General features: G+C 39.4%; 2 protein-coding genes across 2 annotated transcripts; one reads left to right on the top strand and one right to left on the bottom strand.

The window, feature by feature from the left end:
• Window positions 1-10207: 10207 nt before the first annotated feature.
• Window positions 10208-12949, bottom strand: LOC128303154 (raf homolog serine/threonine-protein kinase Raf). Its single transcript, XM_053040015.1, has 4 exons — window positions 12644-12949; window positions 11910-12557; window positions 11605-11754; window positions 10208-11522 (listed from the first exon to the last, which is right to left on the bottom strand). Exons 1-4 carry the CDS (start codon window positions 12944-12946, stop codon window positions 10566-10568), a joined length of 2058 nt encoding a protein of 685 aa, XP_052895975.1. The 5' UTR covers window positions 12947-12949; the 3' UTR covers window positions 10208-10565.
• A 1645-nt stretch (window positions 12950-14594) lies between these two features.
• LOC128302218 (pre-mRNA-splicing factor 38B) lies at window positions 14595-17543 on the top strand. Its single transcript, XM_053038986.1, has 7 exons — window positions 14595-14717; window positions 14872-14958; window positions 15046-15246; window positions 15322-15446; window positions 15515-15650; window positions 15826-15932; window positions 16025-17543. The coding sequence occupies exons 2-7, from the start codon at window positions 14943-14945 to the stop codon at window positions 16631-16633; spliced, it is 1194 nt and encodes a 397-aa protein (XP_052894946.1). The 5' UTR covers window positions 14595-14717; window positions 14872-14942; the 3' UTR covers window positions 16634-17543.
• Window positions 17544-18317: the final 774 nt, after the last annotated feature.

Genomic DNA, 18317 nt, shown 5'->3' with positions numbered 1-18317 from the left:
GGCATAGGACAAAACGTCAAACAACTTCTATATATGATATACCATTAGAGTATAGAGATTTGTGGCTGGCCGAACATGCAGCATGGTCATATTCTGAACTTCAAGCACAAGTTTTAACATTATCCAATGTCACTAAAATAAAACAAGATGCAAAAGGAACGGAGACGTTTGCACAATCTCTTCATGATTGTCAAATCTTGTCGACATCTGCAACACAAAAAATGACATATGTAACAAGATTCACTGTGTTGCCCTCTGTGTGGTCCTTGAAAGATCATATGATTCAACCATTTTCTTTGAAAACCTGTAATATTTATAATGAAACCCAGTGCATTATTGATGAGAGCTCTCTAGCATTATGGCCAACAATTGTTTCCAGAGATCATTGTTAGTTAGAGAGAACAGCAAGCTTGGGAGGATCACTATATGCAGATGTTGTATCTGATAAAGAAGTTTTAATGGATAAATTCACATCTGCATCTACAGATGTAGTGATGAAATTTGGTCAACAAAACATTCTTGATACAGAGGCAGAGTGTTTAATAGACAACATTCCAATATTTGTGTCACCAGAAGGATTAATTCATTCCTTTGCCACCCATAACGGCTATCCAGTCTTTGTTAGAGGCAAAGATAATTGAATTATTCACAAGGGGCTGAATAGATCTTTGATAAGGTCTATATAATATAGACGAAATCTGGAATTCCCAGACTTCCAACCTCCCATGGTGCCAGTGTTAACGAATGGAAAACCGAAAACCAGGCATAGGACAAAACGTCAAACAACTTCTATATATGATATACCATTAGAGTATAGATTTGTGGCTGGCCGAACATGCAGCATGGTCATATTCTGAACTTCAAGCACAAGTTTTAACATTATCCAATGTCACTAAAATAAAACAAGATGCAAAAGGAACGGAGACGTTTGCACAATCTCTTCATGATTGTCAAATCTTGTCGACATCTGCAACACAAAAAATGACATATGTAGCAAGATTCACTGTGTTGCCCTCTGTGTGGTCCTTGAAAGATCATATGATTCAACCATTTTCTTTGAAAACCTGTAATATTTATAATGAAACCCAGTGCATTATTGATGAGAGCTCTCTAGCATTATGGCCAACAATTGTTTCCAGAGATCATTGTTAGTTAGAGAGAACAGCAAGCTTGGGAGGATCACTATATGCAGATGTTGTATCTGATAAAGAAGTTTTAATGGATAAATTCACATCTGCATCTACAGATGTAGTGATGAAATTTGGTCAACAAAACATTCTTGATACAGAGGCAGAGTGTTTAATAGACAACATTCCAATATTTGTGTCACCAGAAGGATTAATTCATTCCTTTGCCACCCATAACGGCTATCCAGTCTTTGTTAGAGACAAAGATAACTGGATTAGTCACAAGGGGCTGAATAGATCTTTGATAAGGTCTATATAATATAGACGAAATCTGGAATTCCCAGACTTCCAACCTCCCAAGTTGCCAATGTTAACGAATGGAAAACCGAAAACCAGGCATAGGACAAAACGTCAAACAACTTCTATATATGATATACCATTAGAGTATAGAGATTTGTGGCTGGCCGAACATGCAGCATGGTCATATTCTGAACTTCAAGCACAAGTTTTAACATTATCCAATGTCACTAAAATAAAACAAGATGCAAAAGGAACGGAGACGTTTGCACAATCTCTTCATGATTGTCAAATCTTGTCGACATCTGCAACACAAAAAATGACATATGTAGCAAGATTCACTGTGTTGCCCTCTATGTGGTCCTTGAAAGATCATATGATTCAACCATTTTCTTTGAAAACCTGTAATATTTATAATGAAACCCAGTGCATTATTGGTGAGAGCTCTCTAGCATTATGGCCAACAACTGTTTCCAGAGATCATTGTTAGTTAGATAGAACAGCAAGCTTGGGAGGATCACTATATGCAGATGTTGTATCTGATAAAGAAGTTTTAATGGATAAATTCACATCTGCATCTACAGATGTAGTGATGAAATTTGGTCAACAAAACATTCTTGATACAGAGGCAGAGTGTTCAATAGACAACATTCCAATATTTGTGTCACCAGAAGGATTAATTCATTCCTTTGCCACCCATAACGGCTATCCAGTCTTTGTTAGAGACAAAGATAACTGGATTAGTCACAAGGGGCTGAATAGATCTTTGATAAGGTCTATAGAATATAGACGAAATCTGGAATTCCCAGACTTCCAACCTCCCAAGTTGCCAGTGTTAACGAATGGAAAACCGAAAACCAGGCATAGGACAAAACGTCAAACAACTTCTATATATGATATACCATTAGAGTATAGAGATTTGTGGCTGGCCGAACATGCAGCATGGTCATATTCTGAACTTCAAGCACAAGTTTTAACATTATCCAATGTCACTAAAATAAAACAAGATGCAAAAGGAACGTAGACGTTTGCACAATCTCTTCATGATTGTCAAATCTTGTCGACATCTGCAACACAAAAAGTGACAAATGTAGCAAGATTCACTGTGTTGCCCTCTATGTGGTCCTTGAAAGATCATATGATTCAACCATTTTCTTTGAAAATCTGTAATATTTATAATGAAACCCAGTGCATTATTGATGAGAGCTCTCTAGCATTATGGCCAACAACTGTTTCCAGAGATCATTGTTAGTTAGAGAGAACAGCAAGCTTGGGAGGATCACTATATGCAGATGTTGTATCTGATAAAGAAGTTTTAATGGATAAATTCACATCTGCATCTACAGATGTAGCGATGAAATTTGGTCAACAAAACATCCTGGATACAGAGGCAGAGTGTTCAATAGACAACATTCCAATATTTGTGTCACCAGAAGGATTAATTCATTCCTTTGCCACCCATAACGGCTATCCAGTCTTTGTTACAGACAAAGATAACTGGATTAGTCACAAGGGGCTGAATAGATCTTTGATAAGGTCTATAGAATATAGACGAAATCTGGAATTCCCAGACTTCCAACCTCCCAAGTTGCCAGTGTTAACGAATGGAAAACCGAAAACCAGGCATAGGACAAAACGTCAAACAACTTCTATATATGATATACCATTAGAGTATAGAGATTTGTGGCTGGCCGAACATGCAGCATGGTCGTATTCTGAACTTCAAGCACAAGTTTATCCAATGTCACTAAAATAAAACAAGATGCAAAAGGAACGGAGACGTTTGCACAATCTCTTCATGATTGTCAAATCTTGTCGACATCTGCAACACAAAAAATGACATATGTAGCAAGATTCACTGTGTTGCCCTCTGTGTGGTCCTTGAAAGATCATATGATTTGTAGACGTACGAAAATTATTCACCCTGGGCAAGAAAATGTAAAAACCTTGAACTAATATGTATACCGTGATGATCAGTTTGACATATGTCATGTGTGAGAGAATAAAGAGGAGAGAACTTTGAAAAAACGCGGAAAAACCTCGCTCCGTGTTTAATCTTAAAAATCCTCCGAAAAACCCGTTGAAATCCACCTAGTGGTTTACAGCTCAGAAGTGGGATAATCCAAGTTATAGGAAAAATGCCTACGAAAGAAGAAATGCAGTGGACGCTGCAAGCAGCCGGCATCGACCTCCCTGAAACAGCCACAGTCGCGCAAGTTCGGCGCGTCTTCCACGAAGCGGTTGACAAAGGAAAGTCAACTAGTGAGGAAACGAATGAAGCAATCCGCCGCGATGAAAGTGACGCCATTTTGTTTAAGCAAACGAATTGCACTGATGCCATCTTGTGTGAGCAACCGAAAAGCAGCGAAGCAGCAACCATCGCTGCTTTGGAACAAAAAATCAAACGGCTAGAGCTTGAAAAGCAATTGTTTCTGCTGGAGAAGCAAGCGGCGGACACATCCCAGCATCCATCACCAATGGAGGCATTGAAGTATGTTGAAGCTGTTGTGCCGAAATTTACGGGAGATGGTGAAGAAGACATCACCCAGTGGTTTACAACGCTGGAAGAAGCATTCGTGATGACGAGCGTTAAAGATTCACACCGATTGCTTTTGTTACGACGTACATTGGGAGGCACTGCAGCCTTGTTGGCCCAAACCATAAATTGCCAAAAGTACGCAGAACTCAAAAGTGCTCTTGAAAACGCTTTTGATAACAAACCGACGACCGAATATATTTACAAAAAGTTAAGAAGTCGACGGTTGAATGCTGATGAAACGACTCTCCGGTACCTCCTGGAAATGAAAAATATCGCGGGAAAAGCGTCAATTCCAGAGAATGAACTCGTCCACATCATTATCGATGGACTTGGCGATCCAGTAAACACGGCATTCATGCGTTTTATTGCCAACACCTTAGATGCATTAACGCCCTTACTTAAGGAATATGAGAACATGCGAACGCTCGGTCCTTTCACTTCAGCCGCACCATCGAAACAGCAAGCAAATACGAACCAGCAGCCAAATACGAGCCAGCAGCCAAATACGAGCCAGCAGTCTAGATGTCAAAACTGTCGTAGATTCGGACATTCAGAAAAAGATTGCCGTTTGCCGATTCGACCACCTGGATCCTGTTTCCGTTGCCACAAGACGGATCATCTTTACCAAAACTGTCCACAGCGGAACCAGCAAATTGCTGCTATGTCCTGTTACGAAGAGCCCGAAGCAGATATAGAATCCATTTGTAATCTGAACGCCCAGCAAGAGGTAAGTGTTGCCTATAAAAATCAAGACGTATGGAGTAAACCTTTAAAAATATTCTCCCTTCTGGATACCGGTAGCCCTAAAAGTTTTGTTAGTGAAGCAGTTCTTCCCAAGATTTTGGTTCGAGAACCGAGATCAACTATGTTTCGCGGAATAGGAGGTCCAACTTTGTTATCGCTAGGAGAAGTAGAATTTCTGGTTCAGATTGGAGGAACAACGATTAATCACAACCTCATTGTTTTACCAAAAAGCTGTATGACATGGTCAATGATTCTCGGTAGAGATGCATTAGCTAAATTAAATATCCATCTTAGCCAGATTAAAAACACATACAGCATAAAAACATTAATGAATTTAAATAACCGGAATCAAAGTCATCCAAAATACACAAGATTGAACGAAAGACTCCATACACTTGGTATCATAAAGGAATCAATTGAGGTTCGGGAGAGTGATTGTTCATCTTCTTTAACTCATGAGTCAGCCGATGTATGTAGCGTGAGCGATGTATTTACGTCCTTGTGTATGATAGACGTTGTTGACCAACCTAATCCTTTTGAAATTGGTAGAAACCTTTCAGAATGTCATATAGAAGCTGTAGCAGACACAGTGAAACAAAATTATCTTGAATTCCCTACAAATGAAATTTCTCCTCTTTTTTCTCTGACACATGACATATGTCAAACTGATCATCACGGTATACATATTAGTTCAAGGTTTTTTACATTTTCTTGCCCAGGGTGAATAATTTTCGTACGTCTACAGATTCAACCATTTTCTTTGAAAACCTGTAATATTTATAATGAAACCAAGTGCATTATTGATGAGAGCTCTCTAGCATTATGGCCAACAACTGTTTCCAGAGATCATTGTTAGTTAGAGAGAACAGCAAGCTTGGGAGGATCACTATATGCAGATGTTGCATCTGATAAAGAAGTTTTAATGGATAAATTCACATCTGCATCTACAGATGTAGTGATGAAATTTGGTCAACAAAACATTCTTGATACAGAGGCAGAGTGTTCAATAGACAACATTCCAATATTTGTGTCACCAGAAGGATTAATTCATTCCTTTGCCACCCATAACGGCTATCCAGTCTTTGTTAGAGACAAAGATAACTGGATTAGTCACAAGGGGCTGAATAGATCTTTGATAAGGTCTATATAATATAGACGAAATCTGGAATTCCCAGACTTCCAACCTCCCAAGTTGCCAGTGTTAACGAATGGAAAACCGAAAACCAGGCATAGGACAAAACGTCAAACAACTTCTATATATGATATACCATTAGAGTATAGAGATTTGTGGCTGGCCGAACATGCAGCATGGTCGTATTCTGAACTTCAAGCACAAGTTTTAACATTATCCAATGTCACTAAAATAAAACAAGATGCAAAAGGAACGGAGACGTTTGCACAATCTCTTCATGATTGTCAAATCTTGTCGACATCTGCAACACAAAAAATGACATATGTAGCAAGATTCACTGTGTTGCCCTCTATGTGGTCCTTGAAAGATCATATGATTCAACCATTTTCTTTGAAAACCTGTAATATTTATAATGAAACCCAGTGCATTATTGGTGAGAGCTCTCTAGCATCAGGGCCAACAACTGTTTCCAGAGATCATTGTTAGTTAGAGAGAACAGCAAGCTTGGGAGGATCACTATATGCAGATGTTGTATCTGATAAAGAAGTTTTAATGGATAAATTCACATCTGCATCTACAGATGTAGTGATGAAATTTGGTCAACAAAACATTGTTGATACAGAGGCAGAGTGTTTAATAGACAACATTCCAATATTTGTGTCACCAGAAGGATTAATTCATTCCTTTGCCACCCATAACGGCTATCCAGTCTTTGTTAGAGACAAAGATAACTGGATTAGTCACAAGGGGCTGAATAGATCTTTGATAAGGTCTATATAATATAGACGAAATCTGGAATTCCCAGACTTCCAACCTCCCAAGTTGCCAGTGTTAACGAATGGAAAACCGAAAACCAGGCATAGGACAAAACGTCAAACAACTTCTATATACGATATACCATTAGAGTATAGAGATTTGTGGCTGGCCGAACATGCAGCATGGTCGTATTCTGAACTTCAAGCACAAGTTTATCCAATGTCACTAAAATAAAACAAGATGCAAAAGGAACGGAGACGTTTGCACAATCTCTTCATGATTGTCAAATCTTGTCGACATCTGCAACACAAAAAATGACATATGTAGCAAGATTCACTGTGTTGCCCTCTATGTGGTCCTTGAAAGATCATATGATTCAACCATTTTCTTTGAAAACCTGTAATATTTATAATGAAACCCAGTGCATTATTGGTGAGAGCTCTCTAGCACTATGGCCAACAACTGTTTCCAGAGATCATTGTTAGTTAGAGAGAACAGCAAGCATGGGATCACTATATGCAGATGTTGTATCTGATAAAGAAGTTTTAATGGATAAATTCACATCGGCATCTACAGATGTAGTGATGAAATTTGGTCAACAAAACATTCTTGATACAGAGGCAGAGTGTTTAATAGACAAAATTCCAATATTTGTGTCACCAGAAGGATTAATTTATTCCTTTGCCACCCATAACGGCTATCCAGACTTTGTTTGTGACAAAGATAACTGGATTAGTCACAAGGGACTGAATAGATCTTTGATAAGGTCTATATAATATAGACGAAATCTGGAATTCCCAGACTTCCAACCTCCCAAGTTGCCAGTGTTAACGAATGGAAAACCGAAAACCAGGCATAGGACAAAACGTCAAACAACTTCTATATATGATATACCATTAGAGTATAGAGATTTGTGGCTGGCCGAACATGCAGCATGGTCGTATTCTGAACTTCAAGCACAAGTTTATCCAATGTCACTAAAATAAAACAAGATGCAAAAGGAACGGAGACGTTTGCACAATCTCTTCATGATTGTCAAATCTTGTCGACATCTGCAACACAAAAAGTGACATATGTAGCAAGATTCACTGTGTTGCCCTCTGTGTGGTCCTTGAAAGATCATATGATTCAACCATTTTCTTTGAAAACCTGTAATATTTATAATGAAACCCAGTGCATTATTGATGAGAGCTCTCTAGCATTATGGCCAACAACTGTTTCCAGAGATCATTGTTAGTTAGATAGAACAGCAAGCTTGGGAGGATCACTATATGCAGATGTTGTATCTGATAAAGAAGTTTTAATGGATAAATTCACATCTGCATCTACAGATGTAGTGATGAAATTTGGTCAACAAAACATTCTTGATACAGAGGCAGAGTGTTCAATAGACAACATTCCAATATTTGTGTCACCAGCAGGATTAATTCATTCCTTTGCCACCCATAACGGCTATCCAGTCTTTGTTAGAGACAAAGATAACTGGATTAGTCACAAGGGGCTGAATAGATCTTTGATAAGGTCTATAGAATATAGACGAAATCTGGAATTCCCAGACTTCCAACCTCCCAAGTTGCCAGTGTTAACGAATGGAAAACCGAAAACCAGGCATAGGACAAAACGTCAAACAACTTCTATATACGATATACCATTAGAGTATAGAGATTTGTGGCTGGCCGAACATGCAGCATGGTCGTATTCTGAACTTCAAGCACAAGTTTATCCAATGTCACTAAAATAAAACAAGATGCAAAAGGAACGGAGACGTTTGCACAATCTCTTCATGATTGTCAAATCTTGTCGACATCTGCAACACAAAAAATGACATATGTAGCAAGATTCACTGTGTTGCCCTCTGTGTGGTCCTTGAAAGATCATATGATTCAACCATTTTCTTTGAAAACCTGTAATATTTATAATGAAACCCAGTGCATTATTGATGAGAGCTCTCTAGCATTATGGCCAACAACTGTTTCCAGAGATCATTGTTAGTTAGAGAGAACAGCAAGCTTGGGAGGATCACTATATGCAGATGTTGCATCTGATAAAGAAGTTTTAATGGATAAATTCACATCTGCATCTACAGATGTAGTGATGAAATTTGGTCAACAAAACATTCTTGATACAGAGGCAGAGTGTTCAATAGACAACATTCCAATATTTGTGTCACCAGAAGGATTAATTCATTCCTTTGCCACCCATAACGGCTATCCAGTCTTTGTTAGAGACAAAGATAACTGGATTAGTCACAAGGGGCTGAATAGATCTTTGATAAGGTCTATATAATATAGACGAAATCTGGAATTCCCAGACTTCCAACCTCCCAAGTTGCCAGTGTTAACGAATGGAAAACCGAAAACCAGGCATAGGACAAAACGTCAAACAACTTCTATATACGATATACCATTAGAGTATAGAGATTTGTGGCTGGCCGAACATGCAGCATGGTCGTATTCTGAACTTCAAGCACAAGTTTATCCAATGTCACTAAAATAAAACAAGATGCAAAAGGAACGGAGACGTTTGCACAATCTCTTCATGATTGTCAAATCTTGTCGACATCTGCAACACAAAAAGTGACATATGTAGCAAGATTCACTGTGTTGCCCTCTATGTGGTCCTTGAAAGATCATATGATTCAACCATTTTCTTTGAAAACCTGTAATATTTATAATGAAATCCAGTGCATTATTGATGAGAGCTCTCTAGCACTATGGCCAACAACTGTTTCCAGAGATCATTGTTAGTTAGAGAGAACAGCAAGCATGGGTGGATCACTATATGCAGATGTTGTATCTGATAAAGAAGTTTTAATGGATAAATTCACATCGGCATCTACAGATGTAGTGATGAAATTTGGTCAACAAAACATTCTTGATACAGAGGCAGAGTGTTTAATAGACAACATTCCAATATTTGTGTCACCAGAAGGATTAATTTATTCCTTTGCCACCCATAACGGCTATCCAGACTTTGTTAGTGACAAAGATAACTGGATTAGTCACAAGGGACTGAATAGATCTTTGATAAGGTCTATATAATATAGACGAAATCTGGAATTCCCAGACTTCCAACCTCCCAAGTTGCCAGTGTTAACGAATGGAAAACCGAAAACCAGGCATAGGACAAAACGTCAAACAACTTCTATATATGATATACCATTAGAGTATAGAGATTTGTGGCTGGCCGAACATGCAGCATGGTCGTATTCTGAACTTCAAGCACAAGTTTTAACATTATCCAACATCACAGAGAGTGAGATTAAAAACAACCTTCTTAAAAACTGTAAAACAAATTAAATGTCTTTGAGATTGGCTCAAAGTGTTCTTGCTTTAAATGAGAGACAAAATATAGAGATCCTTTATAAAACAAAAGGATATTTGTCAAAAATGAAGGACGGAAATGTTTATGTCAATTTTAAAAACCTGTATCTACGTTAACAATTCCAGACATATTAATATGGTGTAATGGGTCCATAAAAAAAGGGGCGGCCCGGTGGCATGATGGTAGCGGAGCCGGTCACACGAACGGCCCGGACCAAAATCTCATACGGACCAATCCCCCGTAGCAAGGACTGACTATCCGGCTGCGTGGTAAAATAAGTCGATACGGCCTGGCCCTTCTAACGAAACAAAAAACAATAGACATGGAATAAAACTTGCATTAAGGGGGACGGGCACGGATAGATTCCTCAAACATTTCATATTTCGACATAAAAAAATCCCGATTTTGCCATAATTCAGCTTGTAATCGATCGTCTATTTATCGAGAGCACTAAAACTGCATCCGGAAACTTGCAAACAAGCCCCGTAAAGAAAGCGTATTAGCGCTGGTTTTTTTAAAGGATAGTTTAATGTTTACGACTGCGTTTCCGTACTCAGACCCCACGACATTTAAACGATGAATCTAGATAAAGCAATAACCAGAGATCCACCATTGTGGACGGGGTTTGAATAAAAAAAACATTAGTTCAATAATTTCCTGCGCCGTTATAAAATTGAAAGTTATGGAAATTAACGGGCGTCTTGGGACTGGAACACATGTACAGAAAATCATCGTTTTGCAGCTGCGTCTGAGTGAAGTTGGGTTCGCTTGCACTGCGATGAAACTTGGGCATGGTTCGAAGCATATTTTCCAGCATATTTAGCAACAGTCGAAAGAGCGGTCGTTCATCGCGATTAAACTTGATACAATCCTCCACGCATCGTTTCAACGCCTGGGGACAGTCTGTACGCACCTTCGTCAGATCTGGCCGTAGTTTACCGCAGCCAACCATGAACAGTATCTGGTCCTTGTTATTGATGTGATTGTACGGTAGCTGCTCGGTCAACATTTCATACAGCACGATCCCGAACGCATACACGTCGCTTTGGAACGAGTATGGATTCTGTTCCTTCATTCGAATCACTTCTGGGGCCATCCAAAGGATGCTTCCGGTCGGTTGATTAGACTGTTGCGAACCGGACCACCGTACTTTTGCCGTGGCCAGTCCGAAATCGCCAATTTTAACCGAGAAATCATCGTGCAGAAAAATGTTGTTCGACTTCAAATCGCGATGAATAATGTTCTTCGCGTGCAGATAATCCATCCCTTGAGCGGCCTGCCTTGCAATATCGATCAGCGTGTTCAGCTTAAATTTGGTCTCGTTAACGTGGATGTGTTTGTACAAGCTGCTACCTTCGCACCATTGCGTCACGATCGCGAGCGATGGCTTACTTACACAACCCATAAACAGTAGAATGTTGCAGTGGCGCGTTTTCTTGAGCATTGCAACCTCATTCTTGAATGCCTGCAACTGTGCCGGGCTCGGCGTTTTTACGTTTAACGTTTTCACTGCCACCGGTCCATGCCAGTGCGCTTTGTAGACAGTCCCAAACGAGCCAGAACCAATTCGTTGTCCTATTAAAATCTCTTCAGCCTGGATGTTCTGTAGAATAGCAAAGTTTTGTTCGAACACAACGGCAGATATTAGTAATCCGGTTCAACACAACAAACCAAATGATTCTTACCCAATTTTCATCCGATTGTTTGGAATCTCTCGGTGACAACAGATTCTTATTGCTTTCGTCTGCCGAACGGGCCCGAGGCCTTTTGCTGTGGTTCAACGTATTTGTGGGCGATGCCTGCGTGGAATGCGAATGCTCTTGATTTGTTTGGGCCTAAAACAGCAATACAACAACCAACGAGAAAAACATTAATTTAATCACATTTCATTTCTTCACCAGGAACTATTGGATTGGAAATTTTTTTGTGTGTTAATTTGTGTAGGAAATCTCCACCAACGGACTCCTGGTACAAAGGTAGGACCGTTTACCTGTAGCGGTCGATTGCTGATAACGTGTCGATTTTCCGCACCAAAGAATGGCTTTATCACATTATTAATGCAAACATTCGGGGCCGAGTTGGAACGATCGTGCTGATTGAGTGAACGCGGATGTCGCAAGCTAGTACTATACCCACCAGCCCCCGGATTAATGATTCCAGCCGTGCTCTCCGGGTTCGCCAGCAGAACATGATAGAAAGTGCTGTCCATGTGTCGTTTGCTACATATCGGCGGCACTTTGTCGACGCATCGCTGATGGAATCTATAGTTACACTGGTTGCAGTAGAAACCGGTAAACAGCAGCCGGCGGCAGCACTCGCAAAACGCAAGAGAGAAAAACGTTTTCCGAATAAACTGATGCGAAATATACGTTGGGAAACCGATGTCCAGAATCCGAACAAACACTTCATCGCAGTTCAGCGCGCTTACGTCCGTTTCCCACGGTATCGGATAGTCATTGTTGCCGGCCGTTACCTCACAGAACTCGCAAGTTAGGTTGCGACGTTTTAATGCCTTAGCTAATGCATCCTTTAACCGCATCCCCGGAATAACCTGCACGGATGTGCGTTGCTGATTCGGTAGGAAGGCTCGAAGCAACATCTTCGACTGTCTGCTCAGTGTGCCGCACATGCTTTCGGTCTGAAAAGCAGGCAACAATGTTAAAATGTTTCATACGACGTTTACAAACAATGAAACAAAAAAAAAACATTCCAAAGTTCCTTTACCTCTACCCGTTCCTCCGGGTCCGGGGGTTCACTAGGTTCGCTTAACTGTTCATTTTGCAGCTGTGTTTTCTTCTCTATCAGATCCTGTTCCTTGATTTCAAGATCGTGCAGTTTCGAAGTGAGTTCCTGGTACTCTTCCAGGTACAGCGCCGGCGGCTGCTGGAAGTCGGCAAATTTCGCATTTAGCGCATCGATGTTTTCGCGTGTAACATGAATCACGGATTTTATGTTCCGCAGATCTTCCTCCAGCTGCAGGTACGGATCGAGCTCATCGTCCGTGTCTTCTGCTTCGGCCGAAGACATCGAATTAACCTCCGATCGCTAGCAACAAAGAGAAGGTAGCCAAAGTTTTTTTCTTAGCGGGTCTATTTCCTTCACTAGGTAAGATAGTGCAGCTCAAGAAAAGGCTTTGGTGATTTCTTTTCAGCTATAGCTGTTTCTACCAGCAAAGGGTCAAAATTGTTTTCCTTTTCTTATAAGTTGTAGATTCCTTTGCCTACATCCGCTTCTTCTTGCCTTTTTCTCCTATTAAGTTTCACTACGGTAGAGATACAGTGGCAATTGGGTGTACGATGCTGAAAATGGAATATTTATCTCGACACTGATGGTGTCCGCAGGTACGAGAGAACGTAATACACAACACTTTCGCGTTAGTTTGGCTTATTTCGCCACCTAATTCATTTTACATTGAATTTCATTTTCGTTCTTGCTTCGAGCTTTTTCACTACAGTTTGTTGCTTTACCCAGATAACAATTGAGATAGAATTTGTATGCAAACCTGTCAAATTATTTTCGTCGCTCAAGATAAATAGATAAAAAAAACGTGCACGACACTACGGGACACATGCAATGTGTCACCCTAGGCAGGAATGGAACAAACATCGGCTAGGGAGACGTTACACATAACGCAAATGTGTTTTTCATTTGGGTTTTTATTTAATTTATAAAATGTTTAACAATCCCATAATAATTTAACTCTTTCGATGCTCAATCTTTTTATTACTCTTCTAACACATACATGACCTACGATGGCCATGGTTTTTTGGTAAAAATATTCAAAATACAGTGGAGATCCGAATATACTGGTACCATTCAACCGGGTATTTGATTATCCGTGCGGGTCGGAAATGCCAGTTCCAAAGGAAATTTGACATATTCCGGCAAAACCGTTGACGAAAAAATTGTAAGACCGAATTGTATAGGGTCAAATGAGCTCAAATTCTTAAAGATTACAAATTTTTGCAATAATAAAACACACAGGCAAAATAACATATACCCTAATAAAACCCTACCTATGACACATTATTATTTTAATTCCCCGCTTTGGGCTAATGTTCGAGACCGAATCCTTTGGCGTATATCTAGTTTTTTATTTGTTTTTTTTTTCTTCGTTAGAAAGGCCTGGCTGAATCGACTTAATTTACCACGTAAGCCGGACAGTCCGTCCTTGCTACGGGGGATTGGTTCGGTCTGGTCGTGTGAAGAACGGCGCCATGATCGAACAAATAAATTATTTCCTCGAAACGTTTTTCTATCAGACCGTTTCCACATGCGTCGGTTGTCAAATCTTCCGAGGTCAGCTGTCAAATCTTCCTCGGTTGCTGTTCCGCAGAGATGTCTAGCACCTTCGCGGAGCGCCTGTTTGACAACCAGGCGCGGAGATTTGACTGCCGAGCGCGGTGAGGTGGCATACAAGTTATACGCGATTTCCGCGGCCCATGTGGAGAAGGCCTCAAGTCACGAGAACGTTTGGTTTTATTCCCTTAACTAGGAGACACGGAGATTGGCTGCAATTACTCCAAAACGGATATTTGTCAAATGAAAATTTGTTGTAGCCAATAGTTTGCATGCCTTCGCCCACTGTGCATCAATCGCGAAGGCATCATTTGTTAATGTTCTGTACACATCTTGAGTGACCCAACCACCGACAGCGGCTGTCAGAATGATGAGATAAAAAAAGAGCTTGCCTCGAGTTTGTTTAGCTGGAGCCGCACAATTCGGCTGTAGTCAGTAAAATTAACACGATTTGTATGTACAAAATCCGGTTATTAAAGTTTTAAGTTACTTATTGGAGGTAAGATTCATTTTGGCGCTGGTGGTTTGGCGCAATCTGCACATAGTGCTCTGTTACGATACTGTATTTTTTCGAGCCTGTTTGTTTGTATGACCCTTAGACATGCGAAATCTACCTTTTTGTTTACCTGAAGCTTATGCTCTTACAATTTTAGAAATTATCATCCCACTGTCTCATTACTGTCATATGTGAACTGTATTTATCGAAGAACGTGTTGCTCCCAGCATGGAATTAGACAACAGTGAGTACTACCCACCGAGTGTAATGCGTTTGGAATAGATACCGCTTATATTGCAAGTAAAAATACGATCATTCTATGTTCTTGCAGATGCTCACGAACAGCAGCAGTATTATCAACCGGAGTTACAGCAGGCTCAACATCAACAGAGCACGCAACCATCGAATCAGGCAAATGCTCCTAAGAAGTCTGCAAAGCAAAACAATGCTCTGCCTCTTTGGGGTAATGAAACTTCGATGAATTTAAATCCATTGATTCTAGCAAACATTCAGGGATCCAGTTATTTCAAAGGTGAGCACATACAAAACAACTGATAGGCGGAACTTTAGAATGGAATGTCTTTTTTCTGTGGCAAACAATTCGCAGTGTCCTTGTTCAAACTGAAGACTTATCACGAAGTTGTAGACGAAATATATTATCAAGTGAAACACTTGGAACCATGGGAACGGGGTTCTCGGAAAACAGCGGGCCAGACAGGAATGTGCGGAGGAGTAAGTTTTAATCCGGATGATAGATAGTAGAGGTGTAAATTTTGTAATTAACCAATATCCTTCCGCAGGTTAGAGGTGTAGGAGCTGGTGGAATAGTTTCAACAGCATTTTGTTTACTTTATAAACTGTATACACTACGATTAACTAGAAAACAAGTAAATGGGCTGCTTACACACGGCGATTCGCCCTACATCCGTGCATTAGGTGAGTGGTATTTATGGTAGTATTGTTGCAAAATAATTTACATTTGGCTGTTAAATATCAATTTTGGCCCGAAAAGCAATATAGGCCATTTAGGATATCTATGCGGCATTTTATTTGCTTTCACCGAAGCAATTATGTAAAGTTTCTCACGAGCTAATATTTCTCAACAATGCAGGTTTTATGTATTTACGGTATACCCAGCCTCCTGGTGATCTTTTCGATTGGTATGAACCGTACCTGGTAGATGAAGAGGAAATTGATGTCAAAGCTGGTGGAGGTCAGGTATGTATTGAACTATTTTAATAATAAAATAATGGAATTGAACATAATTTAGAATAGACATTAATTAAACTAATGTACTTATATTTCCAAAGTCAATGACCATCGGCCAAATGATACGGCAATGGTTGACGAAACTTGATTGGTTTTCAACGCTATTCCCCCGTATTCCGGTACCGATCCAAAAACAAATCGATTCAAAACTTGACCAATACGCAAGAGAAAACGGTGTCTCTTTCGCTGATACGCAACCTGACCGTGGTGGAACAACTGTGGGCGGAAAACAAGCGCGTAGCGGACCGTCAGGCAATGCAAGGGGAACCGGACCGGCCACCTTTAGCGATGAACGAGAATCAGCACGTCATGAACGAGGTGTGGCGGTGCAGCAGTCATTTAAAGAAAAGCCTCTTAAGCGGGATATGTTTGACCATTGTGACAGAGACGCACGATCATCCCGTTACGAAAGGTATGACGACGATAGACATGATCGCAATCGGAAAGATTACCGCGCCAAGGATTATGATCGCGATTGGGATAGAAATAGACATAGAGAACAACGTGAAAGAGACAAAGACCGGCACAGGGAAAGGGATCGGGATCGCGATAGGTCGAGGGATCGCGACCGCGATCGGAAAGATAGAACGCGTGATCGAAGATCAAGAAGCCGGGAGCGCGATTATCAGCGTGAGCGAAAACATCGTTAGCAGGTTTTTTCTTTGAAGATTTTTTTTTATTATTTCACCTGTTTGCAATTTTATCATTTCTAGGATAAAAACTTCAAAAAACATTATAGTTGCTAATTTTCGAAAACAACACAAATGATGTACAATTATGTGCACTTTTAAAATATTTGGTCTTATTGGCAATGTGTTGTGGCTTTTGTACCACTACAGCTTGGAAATATTATATTCTTGGCTTTCTATTTTGTTGTCGGATAAGTATTTTGTAAAAAAGAACACAGAGTACACACAAATGTTAGGACGCTAGTTTGCATTTCACTTTGAACTGAAATGTAGAATGTGAAAACGTGACACAAAACCTTGTAACAAGCGAAACAACAAAGCGGGTTCACATTTCATTCAAGGATCTATCTTCCAATCAATAGCACTTTCCTCAGAAACCACATAATGCCTCTATTCTTTAGTAACGTTTGCAAGATATCGTTCTATAAAGTAAGCACTACAAGAAGCAGTTACGTTCTGAATCCAACTTTTTTCTAGCTCTTTTCAACTAATCGATTACCTCACGAAACTTACGTTTCTTATCTGCATAACTTTAATACCTCATTCATAATGTAATACTACTAATATGATTTCTTCTTTCTTCGTTTCAATACCCAATCCTTCCTTTACACCACCAATTGATGCTGCACGATTGAGCAGCGTCTGTATGGCGTCATTGTTGCACTTGCAAGAGTATAATACAAAATAAATAGAACAAACTATGTTAAACAGGCAGTGTCTTTGACTACCTCAAATGGAATGGAATAACTAGATTTTGTTGGTGTTTTTTACAATACGATTTTAAAGAGATACTCATATGACTAGACCTACTACTGCAGGGTGTGTTTGTTTTGTTTTTCTTTCCCTACTATTCTACAGGTTCTAGAATACTGTACTTATTAAAAATCTGTTTGCTTTTTTTAAATAAAATTTCTGAAGTTATTTTTTTATTCATGAAGAACGGCCAGGCCGAACCTTGTTACCTTGAGCTGAAAAATACATTTCTTATTAGATTGAATATGTTACGCAAAATTGCCTCCCGCAATATTTCTTTCCGTTGCAAACCAATATTCAACGGTAATAAAAGACATTTCGAAAAATTGGTTTCATATAAACACTTAAGTAAAGAACATTTGTATATTAAAAGCAAAAATGCGGGAAGCTATTTGCTAATGCAAATAAATAACTAAACCTATGTTCTTGCATTGTCTAAAGATATTTTTTCAGTTTTTGTTTTCTTTAGTTGGTTTCATTTCACTTAGTGTCTTTATCTTAATGTTATAACTCAAAACTTTTTAATAAATAATACATCTAGGTATGACCAAGAATTGAACAGGTTTAAGTTTCTTAAATTTTGTACTGCAGTACTTTCATTTTGATGGGTTATAATGCGTTTGAATTTATATTTCTAATTTAACAGCTGGTTTTAGAAGATGGGTTTGTTCAACAAATTATATATGTAATAATAATAATATAATAATATAATAATAATAATATAATAATATAATTATATATTACATTAGTAAAAAATCAATTGCTTTCATTTGAGTTTGAATGAGATTTATATTTCAGCTTATACTTTATTATGTCCCACCATTGTGCGTACGGTGCAAATGTAGATGTGTCTACACGTAGCACATCCATTCCGATTATGCATGGTAAGGTA

The sequence above is a fragment of the Anopheles moucheti genome, chromosome 3 (assembly GCF_943734755.1).
Source record: "Anopheles moucheti chromosome 3, idAnoMoucSN_F20_07, whole genome shotgun sequence".
Classification (NCBI taxonomy): Eukaryota; Metazoa; Arthropoda; class Insecta; order Diptera; family Culicidae; genus Anopheles; species Anopheles moucheti.
This window is presented reverse-complemented; position numbering and strand designations above follow the sequence as displayed.

Coding starts and splice junctions, on each gene's coding strand:
- LOC128302218 (XM_053038986.1), top strand. Junction 15,447..15,514: donor AGACAGGAATGTGCGGAGGA/GTAAGTTTTAAT, acceptor ATCCTTCCGCAG/GTTAGAGGTGTAGGAGCTGG. Junction 15,933..16,024: donor TCAAAGCTGGTGGAGGTCAG/GTATGTATTGAA, acceptor ATATTTCCAAAG/TCAATGACCATCGGCCAAAT.
- LOC128303154 (XM_053040015.1), bottom strand. CDS start 12,946: ATGTCTTCGGCCGAAGCAGAAGACACGGACGATGAGCTCGATCCGTAC. Junction 12,558..12,643: donor ACCCGGAGGAACGGGTAGAG/GTAAAGGAACTT, acceptor CCTGCTTTTCAG/ACCGAAAGCATGTGCGGCAC. Junction 11,755..11,909: donor TCAGCAATCGACCGCTACAG/GTAAACGGTCCT, acceptor TTGCTGTTTTAG/GCCCAAACAAATCAAGAGCA.